This window comes from Salmo salar, chromosome ssa10 (assembly GCF_905237065.1).
Source record: "Salmo salar chromosome ssa10, Ssal_v3.1, whole genome shotgun sequence".
NCBI classification, from domain to species: domain Eukaryota; kingdom Metazoa; phylum Chordata; class Actinopteri; order Salmoniformes; family Salmonidae; genus Salmo; species Salmo salar.
In genome coordinates, this window is record NC_059451.1 from 25,510,709 (window position 1) to 25,536,805 (window position 26,097).

At 43.0% G+C, this 26,097-nt stretch overlaps 1 protein-coding gene across 1 annotated transcript in view; it reads left to right on the top strand.

Annotated features, from left to right (window-relative positions):
• Nucleotides 1-26,097, top strand: part of LOC106613872 (ephrin type-B receptor 1) — a 215,853-nt gene that overhangs the window by 118,399 nt on the left and 71,357 nt on the right. The window contains exon 4 of the mRNA XM_014216576.2: nt 12,548-12,703. Within this exon, the coding sequence (XP_014072051.1) occupies nt 12,548-12,703 (156 nt within the window). The remainder of the gene's footprint in view (nt 1-12,547; nt 12,704-26,097) is intronic.

A 26,097-nucleotide genomic window follows, 5' to 3' on the forward strand; every position in this document is an offset into this window, starting at 1 on the left:
TGTGTGTGTGTGTGTGTCTTGAGAGAAAGAAAGAGATTTCCTATTTTCATGAGATTGAAGGCCTGATCCACTGTTTTACATAAAAACCTTATCCCCCCACTCCCACTCACGCACCACATCATCCATCCCTCTTCTCTGTTTGCGTCTCTCTCTTTCTCCTCCCTCATCCCTCCATCAACACTTCCTTTATTTCTAATCCCTAGCTAACAGATACCAGAACAAAGAGTGACCCTGAGCTTCTGTTGAGTTCTGCCTTTGCCTGAGGAGAACAAAGAGATGAGGGCCTGTTCTCTCTTCAACAGACAGCAGAGTGAAAACACTATGACTGTATACCCTTCCTTTCTTTACTCTGTTTAGAACATTTTGGTGTAATGGATCATATTTAATTCAGTATCTTTTCAAGAGAAGATGGTGAATATAGCCGTCAGGCTGGCCCCCATGCCATGGCCCATGTGTAGGCTAGACACTGTATCCCTGTCTGTGTCCCACGGTGGCAGTGCCAGCTGATATACTCTCATTGTTGCTCCTCACCGTCCCACTGGTCCTATCTCTATTCTCTCCCTTCAGCGCTCCACAGCTGTTGTTCTGTATGGAGGGCTTTGATCTTTGTGTCCGTCAGCACTGTGTCCGTATCCTGACCCCTCTACCCAGAGTCCTCTGGGCCCTCTCATCAGCCCGCCACTCTGCAAATGGGCTGGTCAACCACTAAATACCAACGTATAGACAAGTGCTATGTTTGCTTGACCATTCCCCAAAACACGTATAAATATTGGACTATAAATTGTGCCTTCCTGTATTATACTTATGCTAAAATGTGTTCTATTCTACTGAGCCATTTATTTTATGTTCATATTGTGTCTTTTATTATTTCTTATTGTTGCATTGTCGAAGGAACCAGCCATGTGTATCCCGTACATACAACTAATAAAACTTGAAACTTAAAACTGAAACTCATGTTTTCAAGCATCTGTGTTGTTTTGCCCCCATTCCTGATTTCCCACATAAAAAGCAGCAATTATTATAAGCAGCATTATGGTGCTAGATGTACTTGATTCTGACCCTCTGAAAAAATAGAATGCTATATTACTGTATGACAGAATGGTGCTGTCACGTGTGCACCCTCTCCGGCCTCTAGGTCACCAGGCTGCTCGTTAAGGCACACACCTGTCACCATCGTTACGCGCATAGCCTGCCAGCTTAGTGGAGTCTGCCACAAGCACAGTCAGTGTAGTCAGCTCAGCTATCCCCATTGAGACCGTGTCTGTGCCTCGACCTAGGTTGGGCAAAACTAAACATGGCGGTGTTCGCCTTAGCAATCTCACTGGAATAAAGACCTCCTCCATTCCTGCCATTATTGAAAGAGATTGTGACCTCCTCACATCTCAAAATAGGTCTACTTAATGTTAGATCCCTCACTTCCAAGGCAGTTATAGTCAATGAACTAATCACTGATCATAATCTTGACGTGATTGGCCTGACTGAAACAAGCCTTGATGAATTTACTGTGTTAAATGAGGCCTCACCTGGTTATACTAGTAACTATATCCCCCGCGCATCCCGCAAAGGCAGAGGTGTTGCTAACATTTATGATAGCAAATTTCAATTTACAAAAACCCCCGATGTTTTCGTCTTATAGTCATGAAATCTATGCAGCCTACTCAATCACTTTTTATAGCTACTGTTTACAGGCCTCCTGGGCCATATACAGCGTTCCTCACTAAGTTCCCTGAATTACTATCGGACCTTGTAGTCATGGCAGATAATATTCACATTTTTGGTGACTTTAACATGGAAAAGTCCACAGACCCACTCCAAAAGGTTTTCGGAGCCATCATCGACTCAGTGGGTTTTGTCCAACATGTCTCTGGACCTACTCACTGCCATAGTCATACTCTGGACCTAGTTTTGTCCCGTGGAATAAATGTTGTGGATGTTAATGTTTTTCCTCATAATATCGGACCACCATTTTATTACATTTGCAATCGCAACAAATAATCTGCTCAGACCCCAACCAAGGATCATCAAAAGTTGTGCTATAAATTCAACCTAAAGATTCCTATATGCCCTTCCAGACTCCCTCCGCCTTCCCAAGGACGTCAAAGTACAAAAATCAGTTAACCACCTAACTGAGGAACTCAATTTAACCTTGCGCAATACCCTAGATGCAGTCGCACCCCTAAAAACCAAAAACATTTGTCATAAGAAACTAGCTCCCTGGTATACAGAAAATACCCAAGCTCTGAAGCAAGCTTCCAGAAAATTGCAACGGAAATGGCGCCACACCAAACTGGAAGTCTTCCGACTAGCTCGGAAAGACAGTACCGTGCAGTATCGAAGAGCCCTCACTGCTGCTCGATCATCCTATTTTTCCAACTTAATTGAGGAAAATAAGAACAATCCAAAATGTATTTTTGATACCGTTGCAAAGCGAACTAAAAAGCAGCATTCCCCAAGAGAGGATGGCTTTCACTTCAGCAGTGATAAATTCATGAACTTCTTTGAGGAAAAGATCATGATCATTAGAAAGCAAATTACGGACTCCTCTTTAAATCTGCATATTCCTCCAATTACTCAGTTATCCTGAGTCTGCACAACTCTGCCAGGACCTAGGATCAAGGGAGACACTCAAGTTTTTTAGTACTATGTCTCTTGACACATGGATGAAAATAATCATGGCCTCTAAACCTTCAAGCTGCATGCTGGACCCTATTCCAATTAAACTACTGAGAGAGCTGCTTCCTGTGCTTGGCCCTCCTATGTTGAACATAATAAATGGCTCTCTATCCACCGGATGTGTACCAAACTCACTAAAAGTGGCAGCAATAAAGCCTCTCTTGAAAAAGCCAAACCTTGACCCAGAAAATAGGAAAAACTATCGGCCTATATCGAATCTCCCATTCCTCTCAAAAATGTTAGAAAAAGCTGTTTCGCAGCAACTCACTGCCTTCATGAAGACAAACAATGTATACGAAACGCTTCAGTCTGGTTTTACATCCCATCATAGCACTGAGACTGCACTTGTGAAGGTGGTAAATGACCTTTTAATGGCGTCAGACCGAGGCTCTGCGTCTGTCCTCGTGCTCCTAGACCTTAGTGCTGCTTTTGATACCATCGATCACCACATTCTTTTGGAGAGATTGGAAACCAAAATTGGTCTACACGGACAAGTTCTGGCCTGGTTTAGATCTTATCTGTTGGAAAGATATCAGTTTGTCTCTGTGGATGGTTTGTCCTCTGACAAATCAACTGTACATTTCGGTGTTCCTCAAGGCTCCGTTTTAGGACCACTATTGTTTTCACTATATATTAGCCTCTTGGTGATGTCATTCGGAAACATAATGTTAACTTTCACTGCTATGCGGAAGACACACAGCTGTACATTTTGACGAAACATGGTGAAGCCCCAAAATTGCCCTCCCTGGAAGCCTGTGTATCAGACATAAGGAAGTGGATGGCTGCAAATGTTCTACTTTTAAACTCAGACAAAACAGAGACGCTTGTTCTAGGTCCCAAGAAACAAAGAGATCTTCTGTTGAATCTGACAATTAATCTTGATGGTTGTACAGTCGTCTCAAATAAAACTGTGTGAAGGACCTCAGCGTTACTCTGGACCCTGATCTCTCTTTTGACGAACATATCAAGACTGTTTCAAGGACAGCTTTTTTCCATCTATGTAACGTTGCATAAATCAGAAACTTTCTGTCCAAAAATGATGCAGAAAAATGAATCCATGCTTTTGTCACTTCTAGGTTAGAATACCGCAATGCTATACTTTCCAGATACCCGGCTAAAGCACTAAATAAACTTCAGTTAGTGCTAAACACATTTACATTTAAGTCATTTAGCAGACGCTCTTATCCAGAGTGACTTACAAATTGGTGCATTCACCTTATGATATCCAGTGGAACAACCACTTTACAATAGTGCATCTAAATCTTTTGGGGGGGGGGGGGGGTTAGAAGGATTACTTTATCCTATCCTAGGTATTCCTTAAAGAGGTGGGGTTTCAGGTGTCTCTGGAAGGTGGTGATTGACTCCGCTGTCCTGGAGTCGTGAGGGAGCTTGTTCCACCATAGGGGTGCCAGAGCTGCGAACAGTTTTGACTGGGCTGAGCGGGAACTGTGCTTCCGCAGAGGTAGGGGGGCCAGCAGGCCAGAGGTGGATGAATGCAGTGCCCTCGTTTGGGTGTAGGGCCTGATCAGAGCCTGAAGGTACGGAGGTGCCGTTCCCCTCACAGCTCCGTAGGCAAGCACCATGGTCTTGTAGCGGATGCGAGCTTCAACTGGAAGCCAGTGGAGAGAGCGGAGGAGCGGGGTGACGTGAGAGAACTTGGGAAGGTTGAACACCAGACGGGCTGCGGCGTTCTGGATGAGTTGTAGGGGTTTAATGGCACAGGCAGGGAGCCCAGCCAACAGCGAGTTGCAGTAATCCAGACGGGAGATGACAAGTGCCTGGATTAGGACCTGCGCCGCTTCCTGCGTGAGGCAGGGTCGTACTCTGCGAATGTTGTAGAGCATGAACCTACAGGATCGGGTCACCGCCTTGATGTTAGTGGAGAACGACAGGGTGTTGTCCAGGATCACGCCAAGGTTCTTAGCACTCTGGGAGGAGGACAGAAGGGAGTTGTCAACCGTGATGGCGAGATATGTCTGACAGACATGATATGTCTGACAGACATGCAGAGATGCGATTCGCCGCCTGGTTATCAGAAGGGGGAAAGGAGAAGATTAATTGTGTGTTGTCTGCATAGCAATGATAGGAGAGACCATGTGAGGATATGACAGAGCCAAGTGACTTGGTGTATAGCGAGAATAGGAGAGGGCCTAGAACAGAGCCCTGGGGGACACCAGTGGTGAGAGCACGTCTGCTAGACTAGAACTAAAACATTTGATCATATTACTACAGTGCTAGCCTCTCTACACTGGCTTCCTGTTAAGGCAAAGGCTGATTTCCAGGTTTTACTGCTAACCTACAAAGCATTACATGGGCTTGCTCCTACCTATCTTTCCGATTTGGTCCTGCCGTACATACCTACACGTACGCTACAGTCACAAGACGCAGGCGTCCTTACTGTCCCTATAATTTCTAAGCAAACAGCTGGAGGCAGGGCTTTCTCCTATAGAGCTCCATTTTTATGGAATGGTCTGCCTACCCATGTGAGAGACGCAGACTCAGTCTCAACCTTTAAGTCTTTATTGAAGACTCATCTCTTCAGTAGGTCCTATGATTGAGTGTAGTCTGGCCCAGGAGTGTGAAGGTGAACGGAAAGGCCCTGGAACAAGGAACCGCCCTTGCTGTCTCTGCCTGGCCGGTTCCCCTCTCTCCACTGGGATTCTCTGCCTCTAACCCTATTACAAGGGCTGAGTCACTGGCTTACTGGTGCTCTTCCATGCCGTCCCTAGGAGGGGTGCGTCACTTGAGTGGGTTGAGTCACTGACGTGATCCCCCCCTTGGGTTGTGCCGTGGTGGAGATCTTTGTGGGCTATACTCGGCCTTGTCTCAGGATGTTGGTGGTTGAAGATATCCCTCTAGTGGTGTGGGGGCTGTGCTTTGAAAAAGTGGGTGGGGTTATATCGTTGGATGGGGCCACAGTGTCTCCCGACCCCTCCTGTCTCAGCCTCCAGTATTGATGCTGCAGTAGTTTATGTGTCAGGGGGCTAGGGTCAGTCTGTTATATCTGAAGTATTTCTCCAAGTCTTATCCGCTGTCCTGTGTGAATTTAAGTATGCTCTCTCTAATTCTCTCTTTTTCTCTTTCTTTCTCTTTTTCTCTTTCTCTCTTTCATTCTCTCTCTCGGAGGACCTGAGCCCTAGGACCATGCCTCAGGGCTACCTGGCCTGATGACTCCTTGCTGTCCCCAGTCCACCTGGCCGTGCTGCTGCTCCAGTTTAAACTGTTCTGCCTGCGGCTATGGAACCCTGTTCACCGGACGTGCTACCTGTCCCAGACCTGCTGTTTTCAACTCTCTAGAGACAGCAGGAGCTGTAGAGATGCTCTTAATGATCGGCTATGAAAAGCCAACTGACATTTACTCCTGAGGTGCTGACCTGTTGCACCCTCGACAACCACTGTGATTATTATTTTTTTATCCTGCTGGTCATCTGTGAACATTTTAACATCTTGGCCATGTTCTGTTATAATCTCCACCCGGCACAGCCAGAAGAGGACTGGCCACCCATCATAGCCTGGTTCCTCTCTAGGTTTCTTCCTAGGTTCTGGCCTTTCTAGGGAGTTTTTCCTAGCCGCCGTGCTTCTACACCTGCATTACTTTCTGTTTGGGGTTTTAGGCTGGGTTTCTGTACAGCACTTTGTGACATCAGCTGATGTAAGAAGGGCTTTATAAATACATTTGATTTGAGTTGATAATGACACTCACTTGGACTCCATCACCTCCTTGATTACCTGCCCTATATATGTCACTCCCCTTGGTTTTTTCCCCAGGCGTCATTGTTTCTGTTGCTTGTCTGCATTGTTTGTGTTTTGTATTATGTTACATTTATGTATTAACCTGTTAGGGCTAGGGGGCAGTATTGACACGGCCGGATAAAAACGTACCCGATTTAATCTGGTTACTACTCCTGCCCAGTAACTAGAATATGCATATAATTATTGGCTTTGGATAGAAAACACCCTAAAGTTTCTAAAACTGTTTGAATGGTGTCTGTGAGTATAACAGAACTCAAATGGCAGGCCAAAACCTGAGAAGATTCCATGCAGGAAGTGGCCTGTCTGGCAAGTTGTTTCATCTGGGCTCTTTTTATTGAAGACTGAGGATCTTTGCTCTAACCTGACACTTCCTTCGGCTCCCATAGGCTCTCAGAGCCCGGGAAAAAGCTGAACGATATCGAGGCAGGCTCTGGCTGAAACACATTATCGCTTTTGGCAAGAGGCCGATCAGAGTACTATGGGCTTAGGCGCGTGCCCGAGTCGACCGAATGCTTTATTTTCTTTCGTCAGATTCCCGGTCGGAATATTATCACCTTTTTATGAGAAAAATGGCATAAAAATTGATTTTAAACAGCGGTTGACATGCTTCGAAGTACGGTAATGGAATATTTAGAATTTTTTTGTCACGAATTGCGCCATGCTCGTCACCCTTATTTACCCTTTCGGATAATGTCTTGAACGCACAAACAAAACGCCGCTGTTTGGATATAACTATGGATTATTTTGAACCAAACCAACATTTGTTATTGAAGTAGAAGTCCTGGGAGTGCATTCTGACGAAGAACACCAAAGGTAATAACATTTTTCTTATAGTAAAGCTGACTTTGGTGAGTGCTAAACTTGCTGGGTGTCTAAATAGCTAGCCCTGTGATGCCGGGCTATCTACTGAGAATATTGCAAAATGTGCTTTCACCGAAAAGCTATTTTAAAATCGGACATATCGAGTGCATAGAGGAGTTCTGTATCTATAATTCTTAAAATAATTGTTATGCTTTTTGTGAACGTTTATCGTGAGTAATTTAGTAAATTCACCGGCAGTGTTCGGTGGGAATGCTAGTCACATGCTAGTCACATGCTAATGTAAAAAGCTGGTTTTTGATATAAATATGAACTTGATTGAACAAAACATGCATGTATTGTATAACATAATGTCCTAGGGTTGTCATCTGATGAAGATCATCAAAGGTTAGTGCTGCATTTAGCTGTGGTTTGGGTTTATGTGACATTATATGCTAGCTTGAAAAATGGGTGTCTGATTATTTCTGGCTGGGTACTCTGCTGACATAATCTAATGTTTTGCTTTCGTTGTAAAGCCTTTTTGAAATCGGACAGTGTGGTTAGATTAACGAGAGTCTTGTCTTTAAAATGGTGTAAAATAGTCATATGTTTGAAAAATTGAAGTTTTTGCATTTTTGAGGTTTTTGAATAACGCGCCACAGGATTACACTGGCTGTTACGTAGGTGGGACGATTTGGTGCCACCTACCCTAAAGAGGTTAAACACACTCACTGAACTTGCTTCTCAGCGCACTCGTTACAGAATGACGCCTCACGCATCAGGGCGTTTATTTATTTATTTATTTTATTATAATTTTATGCAGGGGAAACGTTTTAATAAAACAACAAAACCAAGAACACGACACTAACATAAGGCAGTACCCCAATACACAAGAACAATACCAACTGGTGAGTGACGTATAAAGGGGGGGAAAATTATGAAGGTAATGGAGTCCAGGTGTGAATCATAATGATTCACAGTTGCGCGTAATGATGAGCGCCAGGTGTAAGTAATGATGAATCCCAGTACCGGTGGTTAGTGCTCTGGCGACATCGTACGCCGGAGGGGAGGAGCAGAAGCAGACATGACAGTGCGCCGGAACAACTCATCTACCGCAGGAGCCGCGGTCTGGCCCGGGGTCCACGGGGCCAGGGCTGGCTGGAAACCCAACACACACTGGAAGGGAGTCAACCCAGTGGAGGAGTGACGTTGAGAGTTCTTGGCGTACTCTGCCCAAAGAAGGAAACGTGCCCACTCACCCTGCCGGTCCTGACAGTGACTCCTCAGGAACCTTCCCAGCTCCTGATTCATCCTCTTCACCTGCACCTGCTTCCGACTCACCGCCCCATCATTACAGGTGCACCAATGGGGCTATTGGACAAGTGCAGAACCAAGTGTTGTCTTCCAGGCCCTGCACATGTCAGTGCAATAGTGATGATATTATAACTTTAGCGGCAACTACAAAGCATATGGACTCTGGGTTGTATCTGTTTTAAATGACTGCCCTGGCCAGATGTGTTTAAAAACATAATATCAGTGAGTGGCCTGAATCCACTGCTGCAAGACAGTACGGTGTGTCTGTGGGTCCAAAGCTTTATTTCCAACCTTTATTCTTTCAATGACAGCCTGCCTTTTTCATCATAATGCTTTAACTTCTCTAGGGCCGGCGGGACGAAATCGTCCCACCTACGTAACAGCCAGTGGAATCCTGTGGCGCGTTATTCAAATACCTTAGAAATGCTATTACTTCAATTTCTCAAACATATGACTATTTTACACCATTTTAAAGACAAGACTCTCGTTAATCTAACCACACTGTCCGATTTCAAAAAGGCTTTACAACGAAAGCAAAACATTAGATTATGTCAGCAGAGTACCCAGCCAGAAATAATCAGACACCCATTTTTCAAGCTAGCATATAATGTCACAAAAACCCAGAAGACAGCTAAATGCAGCACTAACCTTTGATGATCTTCATCAGATGACACACCTAGGACATTATGTTATACAATACATGCATGTTTTGTTCAATCAAGTTCATATTTATATCAAAAACCAGCTTTTTACATTAGCATGTGACGTTCAGAACTAGCATACCCCCGCAAACTTCCGGTGAATTTACTAAATTACTCACGATAAACGTTCACAAAAAGCATAACAATTATTTTAAGAATTATAGATACAGAACTCCTCTATGCACTCGATATGTCCGATTTTAAAATAGCTTTTCGGTGAAAGCACATTTTGCAATATTCTCAGTAGATAGCCCGGCATCACAGGGCTAGCTATTTAGACACCCAGCAAGTTTAGCACTCACCAAAGTCAGATTTACTATAAGAAAAATGTTATTACCTTTGGTGTTCTTCGTCAGAATGCACTCCCAGGACTTCTACTTCAATAACAAATGTTGGTTTGGTCCCAAATAATCCATAGTTATATCCAAATAGCGGCGTTTTGTTCGTGCGTTCAAGACACTATCCGAAAGGGTAAATAAGGGTGACGAGCATGGCGCATTTCGTGACAAAAAATGTCTAAATATTCCATTACCGTACTTCAAAGCATGTCAACCGCTGTTTAAAATCCATTTTTATGCCATTTTTCTCGTAAAAAAGCGATAATATTCCGGCAGGGAATCTGCATTTAGGTAAACAGACTAAAGAAGATAAAGCATGGGGTCGACTCGGGCACGCGCCTAAGCCCATAGTACTCTGATCGGCCACTTGCCAAAAGCGATAATGTGTTTCAGCCAGAGCCTGCCTCGATATCATTCAACTTTTTCCCAGGCTCTGAGAGCCTATGGGAGCCGTAGGAAGTGTCACGTTAGAGCAAAGATCCTCAGTCTTCAATAAAAAGAGCCCAGATGAACAACAACTTGTCAGACAGGCCACTTCCCATATAGAATCCTCTCAGGTTTTTGCCTGCCATATGAGTTCTGTTATACTCACAGACACCATTCAAACAGTTTTAGAAACTTTAGGGTGTTTTCTATCCAAAGCCAATAATTATATGCATATTCTATTTACTGGGCAGGAGTAGTAACCAGATTAAATCGGGTATGTTTTTTATCCAGCCGTGTCAATACTGCCACCTACCCCCAGCAGGTTAAGATTAGAAATAAATGCCGTTTATGACAGCTTAGCTGTCTGTATATGCTTGTCATACAGTCTATGCTTAAAGAAGTGTATAGGTCCCAGGGATGGATTAACCATTGCAAAATAAGACTGAAAGAGAAGAAAGGAAAATAAAATAGCGTCTTGTCATTATGTTGTTTTATAAGTGTGCTGCTTATTCCTTCTTTCTGGCCCCACGCTGCTCTGCGGGTGAGCATTAGGCTGGACGTTGGCACTTGTTTGTGTGGGTAATGTGGAAGCCTCTTGTGTGCCCGCTACTTAGCGCTATTTACCATGCCCCCCGCTGTCATAGGCCTGCAGGCTCTGTGTGAGTGGCAGGGCGGGGCAGGACTCAGCAGGGCTCTGACAAACACTTCTAGAGAGAGAGAGAGAAAAGAGCAGCGGCTGAGCTCAGGCCCATGGGCAACAGTATCAGAGGTGTATACAATATGTGTGCTCAAAACAGTGCAGCAGGATCGAGTACTTATCTGAGAGAGAAAAAAAGTGGAATTTAATTTAGTGCTGTTCTTGGTTCCATAGTCAGGGTTTTAATTTGGAGGTTGAAATGACATGAGACGATAGATGGTAGGAGCTGCACAGTGAACAAGGGCTGTCACACAGATCTGAGGGTACCCGCTTCCTGCCTGGGATAATCATTTCCAAGAACTGGATAGGCCATCTGATCTGGCTTCCTAAACTTCTTAATAAGTAAATCAATACCATATCTTCATATTGTTTGTAGCGATGCACTTGCTTCCAATCGTTTAATTACATTAGCCCACTTCTGTGATCGCTGGGAAGGTCGTTTGAAAGCCTGTGCTGAGGTAATGGTTTGTACAGAAAATGATCCTTAAAACATTTGGCTTAGTAAGAGAGCTGGTGTTCTGTGTTTTAATTGCTGTAGCAGTACATAAGATATGCTTAGGTAAGTTTGATAGTTTCCTCTTGGGATCTACTTTTCCTCATATTGAATCTGGTCCTTATTTCTGTCATACAACATGTCACAATTCCTGTTTTTGGAACAACCCACATTTTCTGGAGTAAATAAAAGATTGAAGCATGTATTAAAGTTCCATGAATCCCCCCTTCCCCAAGGATTCTCTCACTTTCTGCACCTTAGCAAAAAAACATCTTTACTCTTATCTGCTGAGAGTGAGAGAGGCAATTTAGTGGAGGATAGACTGTTGAGTCATGGTGCAATGCTACTGCAGAGGGATTATGGAAATGTGAATGTTGTTCATGCAACTGATTTCAGAGTGACAGCTCCACACTGGGACCATTCCTAAGTCATGAGATAAGAAGTTCACTTTACACACAGCTGAATACTGAAAACAAGTGATGATTTAATGCCACCATTATGCACCACTTCATATAACTGTAGGACAGGGGGTATTACTATCTCTGTGTATCAACTGTAGTTTGGAATCCCTTTCTTCTGCCTTGGATTCATCTTTGAACAAATCCAGCTGTAGCCATGCTTCTCGATTAGCTTGTGCAATCCGTTTAAATGTTGGCTGGAGGGTGCCCAGAATCAGATCAGGAATATGAAGAAAATCCGTTCCAATGGCGCCCCCGAGCAGACTTGTATCGAGTCAAGGTCGCCTAGATGAGGGAAAATAGAAATTCACTCATTTAGCCGTCACATTCACATGCCAATTCACACTCGGAGCAGCAGATGAGCAGTTAGCATTCTCTGTAATGGCTGTTTATGTTATCCTGGATCAGTGTGATTATGCAATCTAGCCTCCATAGCGGTGATTCTTCAAACAGATTATTGTGAACAAACACATTATTTTCTTACTGTAATTAAGGGACCTATTACACGCCATTGTTATTGCTGTGTACTCAGACTGAAATGAAAGCGAGGCACGTATTAACCTATCAGATCTGTTGTTCTTTTTGGAGTTATGTTTTATGACAGTAGAATATGTACTGTAGGTCCACTAAGGCATAGAGAGCCATAGTTAAAGTTGTTGAAGGGTGAGTCAACGCTTACTGATGGTTATAGTGAGGCAACTTATATTATTTTAGTCAACCTTTGAGTAACCTCGTCTCCAGGCTATTGCGCAGGAGGAAATGTCTTGTTTGCGAGACTGACCTTTGGGTGGAGTAATGGTAGCCTACATGTTGGGCCCTGCATACAGTACACTGTGGATGTTGATGAAGAGTCTAAATACAATTTTCTCTGTCTTTTCTTTCTGTCTTCCCTGCAGCGTGTCCTCAGGGGACGTTCAAGTCCACCCAGGGGCCAGGGCTGTGTCTGCAGTGCCCCCCCAACAGCCGTTCCACTGTGGAGGCTGCCACCATCTGCGGCTGCCGTAACGGATACTACAGAGGAGACATGGACCTGCCCGAGGCCTCCTGCACCAGTAAGTCTCACATTTCTACTACTCATCAATGGGAAAACGAATGTGTACATTTTCATTTGGAAAGGGTGTGTCCAATATCAACTGTTATAATTCCTGAGTACATTTTTTACCTTTGTAGATACTATATATTTCAAGGTTTGCTATCATCGCTTGCTCTACCTGTGCTGCTTGAGTGCATTCTACTCAATGCATCGTCAATGAGCGCTGTATTGCACTTTTCATCAAAAGTTTAATACAGTGGGCTTGGAAATAAAATTACATTAAAAAAGAGTCATATAATTATTAGGAAAACCTTTCATCATCATTTTGATGTCACCAGATTGACTTTAGATGCAGTATACTGTTAGCTAGCTATCCAAGATTGAGGGGAGGCCACCGGATTTTAGCTACCTAACGTTAGCATTGCTAGCTATTTTTGCTGAACTTTTGCTAGCTAATGACAACATTGACATCTACCTAAAGTAAATTTGACGACATGATAATGATGGAAAATTTGTTTCCTACTAAGTATTTGACTACTTTAGCAATGTCATCGTATTTCCAGGCTCTACAGTGTAATTTAGACTAAACAGTAGTTAGCCTCCGGGCGGCTTCAGAAAGTTCATAACAATCGCATGACTCGACCGAGTGACGGAAGTGCAACCTATTAATAGGACACGAGGAACCTGATGGATATGTGGTGGGCCACCCCCTCTACCGGCTGAGTTTTAATACTCACACTTTAACGCACTCCAGTCAATGAAGTGTGAGATAGAGAAAGTACTCTCGTATAAACAACTGCAGGACAGGAAGACTTTATGATCCCATCGATGGATGACTCATCCAATGCATGCAACATTTATTAAGCAACTGAGTGAAAATTATGATTCATTTGGGTCATACCTTTGAATTGCTCTTATATCGTTGGGTTTCACCATAAACATGACAGTAGCTGCTAAAGAGACCTATAGGACAAGCTTATAAAACTAGGTGGCCTTCTTAATTTTTCGTCACCTTACTGACACACTACCAATAGTCTCCTGTTGACTTTTCTCCAAATCAGAGACTGGGACAGGGGATGTGTACGTATGTAGTGTAGCAGCTGTTCTATGTCTCTGTCTGTCTACCCCATTGCCCCAGATCATATCAATGTAGGTCGATACATGAATAAGATTTAACTAATGTCCCTGAAGTTGAGCCAGCCACTCCAACCATTGCCCTAAAACTCCCTGATTCATTTCCCCTCAAACCTACAGGGACAGAGAAAGTGGGACACTGCACTATGTAGGTGACCTGGATAGACAAGTACTAGGGGAAAATAAGACATGGTCACCCCATTCATAAATAGTTTAATATAAAACTCTCTTGTGAATGAAATGTTTTTGAGTCAGAAAACACTGCCTATTGAACCATTATTATTCTATATAGAACCCTTAGACCAACGTATTGTAGATTCAGCCATGGGCCAATTTTTTCTTGAACGGCTGGTCAGGGGCCGGAACATAATTAAAAATCATTTGTTGGCTGAAATTGACCACAAGAAGCCCAAACCGATATAACATCTGACTTAAACATAATCATTTCAAACCTTGCTTACATTTGTATGATCACTTGTCTCTATTATGTGGGGAATACTTGGGAACAGATTTCCAAAATTAAAATCACTTGGAGCTGATTTCTTGGTGTTTTTACAATCTTTTATGTCCAACAATAAAAAAGTAATTAAAAAACAAGATTTGTATTTTTTTTTTAAACCACCATCGGGCCGCCAGTTGTGGAACCCTTCCTTAGACCTACTATTATAACTAAATATAACTGGTAATATAAATGGTTCTTCTAACTATATAGTTGCCTTCAAACTCCATGCAATCGATGCTTCTTAGAGAGACATTTTGGAGACACATTGGAGCTGCTAAGCCCAGGGCTAAAGCATTAAGAGCTGTGTGGTGTGACTTGTCTTTTCTTTCTCTGGCCTCTTATCCTTGATGGTGATGAGGCGTTGTTGAGGGGCTTTTCTCCCTCCTTTCATGTGACTTAGCGATGGCTCAGTGTTGAGGCCTGGCCTCCTGCTGAGCCTGGACCTTCAGTGCTGTTACAATCCTCATTACCCCCCCCCCTACCCTCGGGCTTCTCCAGCCAGAGTAGTGGGGCCCCGCTGTGAAACCCTGGAGAAGTGCTTCAGAAAGGCCTTAATCCCTCTCTTCTCTCTCCATCCTTCCATCCCAGCTCCTGTGTTAACGTGATTAGCAGGATGAAGGTACTTCTCGGGTTGTAGAGTTGGGTCTTCAGAGCATCTTTAGGAGAGAGAGAGAGAGCGAGAGATCTCCAAGGCTTTCGTAGTTGATCACCAAACATTTCTGTAAAATACCCATCGACAAAGCCTTGCGTTCCTATTTTTTTATTTGTTTCGTGCTGTTGGCGATAGGTGCACTTGATTCAGCAGCCATAGCACCGGGAAGGCAAAGTGTTCCCATTTTGAACCATTTGATGTGTCTGAAGGTAGAACTTCACCTACCCGGCAGGCCCAGAGAGCAAATCAAGTGCACCTATAGGCCTGCTGCTTGCCAATCAGATCACTCAGATCTACGTATCGGCACAGTTTCCCAGAGCCTTAAGCCTCGAGCACACAGCAAACTTGATACTGTGAGATTTAAAAACTTTTAAAACCATGACTGGAGAGAAACTCAACAAATACAGCAAAGAGTTGCTGTTTAAAATGAGTAAGCTCATGCTTAAGTTCAGCACTGTCAACACCTTTATAAGTCTTAGAATGCCCATTCTCCCTACTTCCACTTCCAGTCACACTACAACCAGCACTGCAGCAGCAATGAATGAGTATTACAAAGTGTTTCAATAAGCTTGGGTTGTTATTGTTAGCGGCTTGTGTCTTTTAACATTGAGGAATATTTCTGGTCATAGGAGTAACAACATGAATTAGTGCATGAGAGCAAACCTGAGCCCTAGGACCATGACTCAGGACTACCTGGCATGATGACTCCTTGCTGTCCCCAGTCCACCTGGCCGTGCTGCTGCTCCAGTTTCGACTGTTCTGCCTGCGGCTATGGAACCCTGACCTGTTCACGGGACGTGCTACCTGTCCCAGACCTGCTGTTTTCAACTCTCTAGAGACAGCAGGAGCGGTAGAGATACACTCAATGATCGGCTATGAAAAGTCAACTGACATTTACTCTTGAGGTGCTGACTTGTTGCACCCTCGACAACTACTGTGATTATTATTATTTGACCATGCTGGTCATTTATGAACATTTGAACATCTTGGCCATGTTCTGTTATAATCTCCACCCGGCACAGCCAGAAGAGGACTGGCCACCCCTCATAGCCTGGTTCCTCTCTAGGTTTCTTCCTAGGTTTTGGCCTTTCTAGGGAGTTTTTCCTAGCCACCGTGCTTCTACACCTGCATTGCTTGCTGTTTGGGGTTTTAGGCTGGGTTTCTGTACAGCACTTTGAGATATCAGCTGATGTAAGAAGGGCTATATAATTCAATTTGATTTGATTTGATGAGGCAGAAATAATGCAGTGCTACTTGAGTTTTGCCATCAGCTGGAAGACTGTCCCCTTTCTCACCGAAGGGAGGGAGAGCAGAGGGGCAGTGTATTGGGTGAGAGGCAGCCTCACAGCTGCTCTCCCTCCCTCCCTCCCTCCATCCCTCCCTCCCTCCTCTCAAATTGACCAGATGCAGGCCATCAGTCCAATCAAATAAAATAAAACGCTAATTACTATACTCACTTAGCTGTGCCTCACAACAAATGATCTATTACTAGTGATTATATACCTCAGATTTTGAAATATAATTTTAAAATGGTCTGAGAAGAACAGCATTGGCTGGGCAATTCAAGCATAGCCAATATGCAGTGATAATGTATTGGGCCTACTGAACAAACATCATTGTTATTATTCATGTTCCTTGCTCACAACAGTTACACACATTCTTCTTTCCCCACCCATCAGTGTGCACACTCTCCCTTTTGCTCCCAATCCCTCTTGTCCTCCCCGATACACGTTCTCTCTCTCTGTGTTTCCTCTCTAATCCACTAGCTATTAACTCCAGAGAGACAGGTTAGTTGAGATGGTGCTGCAGTGGATAGCAGCCGTCTTGCGGGCTCCTGACTAAATCTGCTATTTTGTATTTTTTTTAAAGCTGATCTTAACTTTTTTTGTACATAATGTCTCCGTCATCATGTCCTATGACCGAAAACAGCTTCTGGACATCAGAACAGTGATCAGCGGAAGTGAAAAGAGGCAGGCGAGGCGGAATCCTGACGAGACTACACTGGCTATATAGTACCCGCAAAACACCAGTCTCAACGTCAACAGTGAAGAAGTGACTCCGGCATGCTGGCCTTCTAGGCAGAGTTCCTCTGTCCAGTGTCTGTGTTCTTTTGCCCATCTTCATTTATTTTTTATTGGCCAGTCTGAGATATGGCTTTTTCTTAGCAACTCTGCCTAGAAGGCCAGCATCCCGGAGTCGCCTCTTCACTGTTGACGTTGAGGCTGGTGTTTTTTTCGGGTACTATTTAATGAAGCTGCCAGTTGAGGACTTGTGAGGCATCTGTTTCTCAAACTGTACTTGTTCTCTTGCTCAGTTGTGCACCGGGGCCTCCCACTCCTCTTTCTATTCTGGTTAGAGCCAGTTTGCGCTGTTCTGTGAAGGAAGTAGTACACAGTGTTGTACGAGATCTTCAGTTTCTTGGCAATTTCTTGCATGGAATAGCCTTCATTTCTCAGAACAAGAATAAACTGACAAGTTTCAGAAGAAAGTGCTTTGTTTCTAGCCATTTTGAGCCTATAATCGAACCCACAAATGCTGATGCTCCAGATACTAAACTGTCTAAAGAAGGCCAGTTTTATTACTTCTTTAATCAGGACAACAGTTTTCAGCTGTGCTAACATAATTGCAAAAGGGTTTTGTAATGATCAATTAGCCTTTTAAAATGATAAACTTGGATTAGCTAACACAACGTGCCATTGGAACACAGGAGTGATGGTTGCTGATAATGGGCCACTGTACGCCTATGTAGATATTCCATAAAATCTGCCGTTTCCAGCTACTATAGTCATTTACAACATTGACAATGTCTACACTGTATTCCTGATCAATTTGATGTCATTTTAATGGACAAAAAATTTGCTTTTCTTTCAAAAACAAGGACATTTCTAAGTGACCCCAAACTTTTGAACGGTAGTGTATATAGTGACTTTTTCTCATACATTTTCTCCTTTCCGTATCTGTTACAGTTTTACAAAAAAAATATATGCTACTAAAGATTGTTAATGGTACCAATGCCTACTGATTCTTTATTGGAAGAGTGTAAGCTGTCTTCCAAGCTTTGTAGCTTACACATTACACAGAAGGTAGAACACCGCCACTGCCCTCGGATCTGTTGGCGAACGTGCAGTCACTGGAGAACAAACTGGATGAGCTCTGTTTGAGACTATCCTATCAACGTGACCTGAAAAACGTTAATATCTCAGAGCCGTGGCTGAATGAGGACATGAATATGCATCTCGCTGGTTTTTCTATGCATTGTCAAGACTAGAGGGGTGTGTTTTTTTGTTAACTTCTTGCGGATTAGTGGGACGCTAAACTTCCGGTGAAATTGCAGAGCGCCAAATTCAAACGAAATTACTATAAATATTAACCTTTCATGAAATCACAAGTGCAATACATCAAAATTAAGCTTAACTTGTTGTTAATCCAGCCTCCGTGTCAGATTTCAAAAAGGCTTTACGGAGAAAGCAAACCATGCGATTATCTGAGGACAGCGCCCAGCACACAAATGCATAACAAATCATTTTCAACCAGGGAGTTGCGACACGAAAGTCAGAAATAGCGATATAATATATGCCTTACCTTTGAAGATCTTCTTCTGATGGCACTCCAAAAGGTCCCAGTTACATTACAAATGGTCCTTTTGTTCGATAAAGTCATTTTTTATATCCATACAAACTCAGTTTAGCTGGCTCGCTTCAGTCAATAATCCACTCGGTTTCCCTCCTTCAAAATGCATACAAAATGAATCCCAAACGTTACCAATAAACTTATCCAAACAAGTCAATCAACATTTATAATCAAACAATAGGTACCCTAATACGCAAATAAACGATAAAATGTAACCTCTATGGGCAAGGCGGGACGAATTCGTCCCACCTACGTAACAGCCACCTGAATTCAGTGGCGCGATTTTGAATCGTTTGAAATACTATTACTTCAATTTCTCAAACATATGACTATTTTACAGCTATTTAAAGACAAGACTCTCCTTAATCTAACCACACTGTCCGATTTCAAAAAGGCTTTACAACGAAAGCAAAACATTAGATTATGTCAGGAGAGTGCCCAGCCAGAAATAATCAGACACCCATTTTTCAAGCTAGCATATAATGTCACAAAAACCCAAACCACAGCTAAATGCAGCACTAACCTTTTATGATCTTCATCAGATGACACACCTAGGACATTATGTTATACAATACATGCATGTCTGTTCAATCAAGTTCATATTTATATCAAAAAACAGCTTTTTACATTAGCATGTGACGTTCAGAAAAAGCATACCCCCGCAAACTTCCGGGGAATTTACTAACAGTTTGCTAAATTACTCACGATAAACGTTCACAAAAAGCATAACAATTATTTTAAGAATTATAGATACATTACTCCTCTATGCACTCGATATGTCCGATTTTAAAATAGCTTTTCGGATGAAGCACATTTTGCAATATTCTAAGTACATAGCCCAGCCATCACGGCTAGCTATTTAGACACCCGGCAAGATTAGCCTTCACCAAAATCCTATTTCCTATAAGAAAAATGTTCTTACCTTTCCTGTTCTTCGTCAGAATGCACTCCCAGGACTTCTACTTCAATAACAAATGTAGGTTTGGTCCCAAATAATCCATCGTTATATCCAAATATCCTCTGTTTTGTTCGTATGCGTTCTAGACACTATACGAATGGTAAATAACGGTCGTGCGCATGGCGCATGGCGTGACAAAAAATGTCTAAATATTCCATTACCGTACTTCGAAGCATGTCAACCGCTGTTTAAAACCAATTTTTATGCCATTTATCTCGTAGAAAAGCGATAATATTCCGACCGGGAATCTGCAATAAGCTAAACAGCCGAATGAAATTTCTCCACGGGGGCGAATCGTGCACGCGCCTCATTCAATGGTCCTCTGATCGGCCACTTGGATAAGGCGATAATCTGTTTCAGCCAGAGGCTGCCTCGTCATCGTTCAGGTTTTTCCCGGGTTCTGAGAGCCTATTGGAGCCCTGGGAATTGTCACGTTACAGCTAAGATCCTTACTCTTCAATAAACAGATGCAAGACGCACGACTCCTTGTCAGACAGGCCACTTCCTGCATGAAACCTTGTCAGGTTTTTGCCTGCCATAGGAGTTCTGTTATACTCACAGACACTATTCAAACAGTTTTAGAAACTTTAGGGTGTTTTCTATCCAAACCTGAACAATAATATGCATATTCTAGCTTCTGAGTTGGTGTAGGAGGCAGTTAAAAATGGGCACATATTTTTTCCAAAATTCTCAATACTGCCCCCTAGCCCAAACAGGTTAAGACGGAGAATCGTTATTGTCTTTACCGGAGAAAAATACCAAAGAACGCGCTCTCAATCACACGCTTGGAAACACAACAGCCAAAATGGGAGCCACTTAGAAAAACAAAAATTTCTGGCTCATTTTTCCAAAAACCAGCCTGAAACTCTTTCTAAAGACTGTTGACATCTAGTGGAAGCCCTAGGAACTGCAATCGGGTATGATTTCGCCCAATTATAAAAGTGCCAGCCATTGAAAAATCTGTGGTAGGATGACATTTTTTTGGGGGGGATGGTTTGTCCTCTGGGTTACGCCAGCCATTTCAGTTCTGTTATACTCACAGACATTATTTTAACAGTTTTAGAAACTCTAGAGTGTTGTCTATCCAAATCTACCAATTATATGCATATCCTAGCTTCTGGGCCTGAGTAGCAGGCAGTTTGCTTTGGGCACGCTTTTCATCCGGACGTCAAAATACCGCCCCCTATCCCAAAGAAGTTAACAACAGATGGTGCGCAATCTCTTTAAGGACGACTTAGCAGAACTCGCCTGAGTTAGAATACCTCATGATAAGCTGCAGACCATACTATTTACCAAGAGAGTTTTCACCGATTTTTTTTTCTTCATAACTGTCTTTTTACCACAGCAAACTGATGCTGGCACTAAGACCGAACTCAACGAGCTGTATAGGGCCAAAAGCAAAACAAGAAAGTGCACATTCAGAGGCTGTGTTTCTCATGGCCGGTGATTTTACTGCAGGGGAACTGAAGTCCGTTTTACCATCATGTCACCTGTGCAACTAGAGGCCACCAAACTCTAGATCAGCTTTCCTAGTTCCTTCTTACAAGCAAAAACTCAAACAGAAAGTACCAGTGACGCGCTTAATACGTAAGTGGTCCGATGAAGCAGATGCTAAGCTACAGGACTGTTTTGCTAGCACATACTGGAATATGTTCCAGAATTCATCCAATAACATTGAGGAGTTTATCACATCAGTCACCGGATTCATTAACCTCTTGGGGCTAGGTGGGACGCTAGCGTGCCACCCGTGGTGCACTCCATCAACAGCAGGTGCATTTCAAGAGCGGCAAATTTGAATCCAAATAAATGTCAAAATTCAAATTTTTCAAAAATACAACTATGTTACACCATTTGAAAGATAAACATCTCCTTAATCTAACCACGTTTTACGATTTCAAAAAGGTTTTACGGCGAAAGCATAAATTTAGACTATGTTAGGACAGTACATTTACAAGAGTTGTGTGTAATGTTTTGTCAAGTCAAAGACAGGGTCACCAAAACCATAAAACCAGCTAAAATGATACACTAACCTTTTACAATCTCCATCAGATGACACTCCTAGGACATTATGTTAGACAATGCATGCATTTTTAGTTCTATCAAGTTCATATTTATATACAAAAACAGCGTTTTACTATGGCATTGATGTTGAGGAAATCGTTTCCCTCCAATAACCGGCAGTCAAGTCAGCGTCACAAATTAAATAATTAAAATTAGAAAACATTGGTAAAATATTATATTGTCATTTAAAGAATTATAGATTTACATCTTTTGAACGCAATCAACTTGCCAGATTTAAAAATAACCTTACTGGGAAATCACACTTTGCAATAATCTGAGCACTGTGCCCAGAAAAATACGCGTTGCGATACAGACTAGACGTCATGTTGGGGAGATCTAAAATCGAAAATACTATGTAAATAATCCATTACCTTTGATTCTCTTCATCAGATGTCACTTCCAGGTATCACAGGTCCATAACGAATGTAGTTTTGTTCAAAAAAGCTCATCATTTATGTCCAAAAATCTCCGTCTCGTTAGCACATGATGTAAGCCAGCCGGACTTCTCGTCATGAACGAGGGGAAAAAATATATTTCCGTTCGTTCAAACATGTCAAACGTTGTATAGCATAAATCATTAGGGCCTTTTTTAACCAGAACATGAATAATATTCAAGGTGGACGAATGCATAGTCTTTTATAACGTATTGGAACGAGGGTACCCAACATGAAGTAGCGCGCCAGGTGTCTAATGGGACATCACCGTTCCATGGCTCTTGTTCGGTCAGATCTCCCTCCAGAAGACTCAAAACACTTTGTAAAGGCTGGTGACATCTAGTGGAAGCAATAGGAAGTGCCAAAATATTCCTAAACCCCTGTGTTTTTCAATGGGATAGGTTTAAAGTCAATACAACACATCAGGTATCCACTTCCTGTCAGAAAATGTCTCAGGGTTTTGCCTGCCAAATGAGTTCTGTTATACTCACAGACACCATTCAAACAGTTTTGGAAACTTTAGAGTGTTTTCTATCCATATATAATAAGTATATGCATATTCTAGTTACTGGGTAGGATTAGTAACCAGATTAAATCGGGTACATTTTTTTTATCCAGACGTGCAAATGCTGCCCCCTAGACCCAACAGGTTAACAAGTGCATCGACAACTTCGTCCTCACAGTGACAGAACCTATATACCCTAACCACAAGCCATGTATTACAGGCAACATCTGCAGTAAACTAAAGACTAGAGCTGACACTTTCAAGGAGCATAACACTAATCCTTATAATAAATCCATCTACGACCTCCGACAAGCCATCAAACAAGAAAAGTATCAATACAGGACTAAGACTGAATCCTATGCTGGCTCTGACATGCCACAAATATGGAAGGGCTTGCAAACTATCACGGATTACAAAGGGAAACCCATCCGCGAGCTGCCCAGTGACGCAAGCCTACCAGACAAGCTAAATGCCTTCTATGCTTGCAACACATCCGGACGACTGTGTTATCTCGCTTTCCATAATGGATGTGAGTAAGACCTTTTTTAAGCAGGTTAACATTCGAAAGCCCGCATGGCCAGACGGAATACCAGGACACGTACTCAGAGAATGCACTGACCAGCTGGCAAGTGTCTTCACTGACATTTTCTACCCACTGCTGACCCGGTCTGTAATACCTATATGTTTCAAGCAAACCACCATAGTCCCTGTGCCCAAGAACGCTAAGGTAACCTGCCTAAATGACTATAGCCCTTTCGCACTCACGTCTTTAGCCATGAGATGTTTTGAAAATCTGCTCATGGCTCATATCAACACCATCATTCCAGACACCCTGGACCCGCTCCAATTTGCATACCGCCCCAAAAGATCCACAGATGATGCAATCTATATTGCACACCACACTCTATTGCACACCACACTCTATTGCACAACACACTCTATTGCACACCACACTACCCACCTGGACAAAGTTAAAGTCAAAATGCTGTTCATTGACTACAGCTCAGCATTCAACATCATGGTGCCCTCCAAGCTCATCACTAAGCTCAGGACCCTGGCACTGAACACCTTCCACTGTACCTGGATCCTGGATTGTCTGATGGGCTGCCCCCCAGGTGGTGAGGGTAGGCAACAACATCCGCCACGCTGACCATCAACACAGGGCCCCTCTGGGGTGTGTGCTTAGTCCCCTCCTGTACTGTTCACCCACAACATACAAAACTGAAATATCACAAGTATTCAGACCCTTACTCAGTACTTTGTTGAAGCACCTTTGGCAGCGATTACAGCCTCAAGTCTTTTTGGGTATGACTCTACAAGGTTGGCACACCAGTATTTGGGGAGTTTCTCCCATTCTTCTCTGCAGATCATCTCAAGCTCTGTCAGGTTGGATGGGGAGCGTTGCTGCACAGCTATTTTCAGGTCTCTCCAGAGATGTTAGATCTGGCTCTGGTTGGGCCACTCAAGGACAGTCAGACATCTGTCCAGAAGCCACTCCTGCGTTGTCTTGACTGTGTGCTTAGGGTCATTGTCCTGTTGGAAGGTGAACCTTCGCACCAGTCTGAGGTCCTGAGCGCTCGTTAGCAGGTTTTCATCAAGGATCTCTCTGTACTTTGCTCCGTTCATCTTTCCCTCGATCCTGACTAGTCTCCCAGTCCCTGGTGCTGAAAAACATCCCCACAGCATGATCCTGCCACCACCATGCCTCACCGTAGGGATGGTGACAGGTTTCCTCCTTACGTGACGCTTGGTATTCAGGCCAAAGAGTTCAATCTTGGTTTCATCTGACCAGAGAAGCTTGTTTCTCATGGTCTGATAGTCCTTTATGTGCCTTTTGGCAAACTCCAAGCGGGCTGTCATGTGCCTTTTACTGAGGAGTGGCTTCTGTCTGGCCGCTCTAACATAAAGCCCTGATTGGTGGAGTATTGTAGAGATGGTTGTCCTTCTGGAAGGTTCTCCCATCTCCACAGAGGAGCTCTGTCAGAGTGACCATTGGGTTCTTGGTCACCTCCCTGACCAAGGCCCTTCTTCCCCGATTACTCAGTTTGGCCGGGTGGCCAGCTCTAGGAAGAGTTTTGCTGGTTCCAAACTTCTTCCTTTTAAGAATGATGGAGGCCACTGTGGTCTTGGGGACATTCAATGCTGCAGAAATGTTTTGGTAACCTTCCCCAGATCTGTTCCTCGATACAATCCTGTCTCGAAGCTCTACGGCCAATTCCTTCGACCTCATGGCTTGGTTTTTGCTCTGACATGCACTGTCAACTGTGGACCTTATATAGACAGGTGTGTGACTTTCAAAATCATGTCTAATCAATTAAATTTACCGCAAGTGGACTCCATTCAAGTTCTAGAAACATCTCAAGGATATCTATAGAAACAGGATGAACCTGAGCTCAATTTCGAGTCTCATAGCAAAGGGTCTGAATAAGGTATTTCTGTTTTTTATTTTTAATAAATTTGCTAACATTTCTAAAAACCTATTTTTCGTTTTGTCATTATGGGCTATTGTGTGTCGATTGAGGGGAAAAAAATATTTTATCCATTTTAAAAAGGCTGTAACATATCAAAATGTGTAAAAATTTAAGAGGTCTGAATACTTTCCAAATACACTGTATATGTACATAGCTACCTCAATTACCTCGTGCCCTTGCACATCGACTTGGTACTGGTACTCCCTGTATATAGCCATCTTATTTTTTACTTGTCATTGTTATTAGTTATTCACTGTGTATTTATTCCTCATGTCACTATTCCAAATTTGTTTTTTGCTTTAACATTGCATTGTTGAAAAAGGACCCGTAAGTAAGCATTTCACTGTTAGTTTACAGCTGTTGTTTGTGGGTGTAATTAAATAGTGCTCCTGACTGCAGGCTTCATATAGAGACTTTACTCTCAAACACACTTTGTTCCACCACAGCCGCCACGTGGGACCCTGTCCCTGTAACCATTAGCAAGTCATAAACCATCCACACTCACACAAAATGTCTTCCTCTCAATTTTATGGAACGAGAAGAACTAAAAATGAAAAGAGGTGAGAGAGGAACAGATGACGATATCAGAGTAAATTAGTTTCTCCGCTTACCTCCCTACAATGACTAACATTCTGCATACCATTTTATACATTTAGCCAATGTGAGTAGATTTTGGGGTAGTTGTTTGGAATTTTATTCAGAAACCAACTGTCACCCTGTCTTTTTAAGTACTCCCACTCACCACTTTTACTGTTAAAAGTACTCAAAAGACACAGACAGAGACAGCAGCTGCATAGCGTATGATTACAGTGGTGAAGTGCGCATGCATATATGATTCTGCAGCTCTAATCAATGTAATGAATGCATGGTTGAATCGCAGGGCCCACCCGTGTCCTTAACCTCTCACAGTTTATGTAAAACAGGATGTATCAGCTTAAATAATTAACCCCCCCCACTGATTGAGTGCTTAATTGAGAACAGTTCACTTGAAAGCTCTGCACAGTTGTGGAAGGCAGATCTCTGAGGAAACAGCATGGAGCAGAGCTCCCTGAAGCCAGCCTCGTAG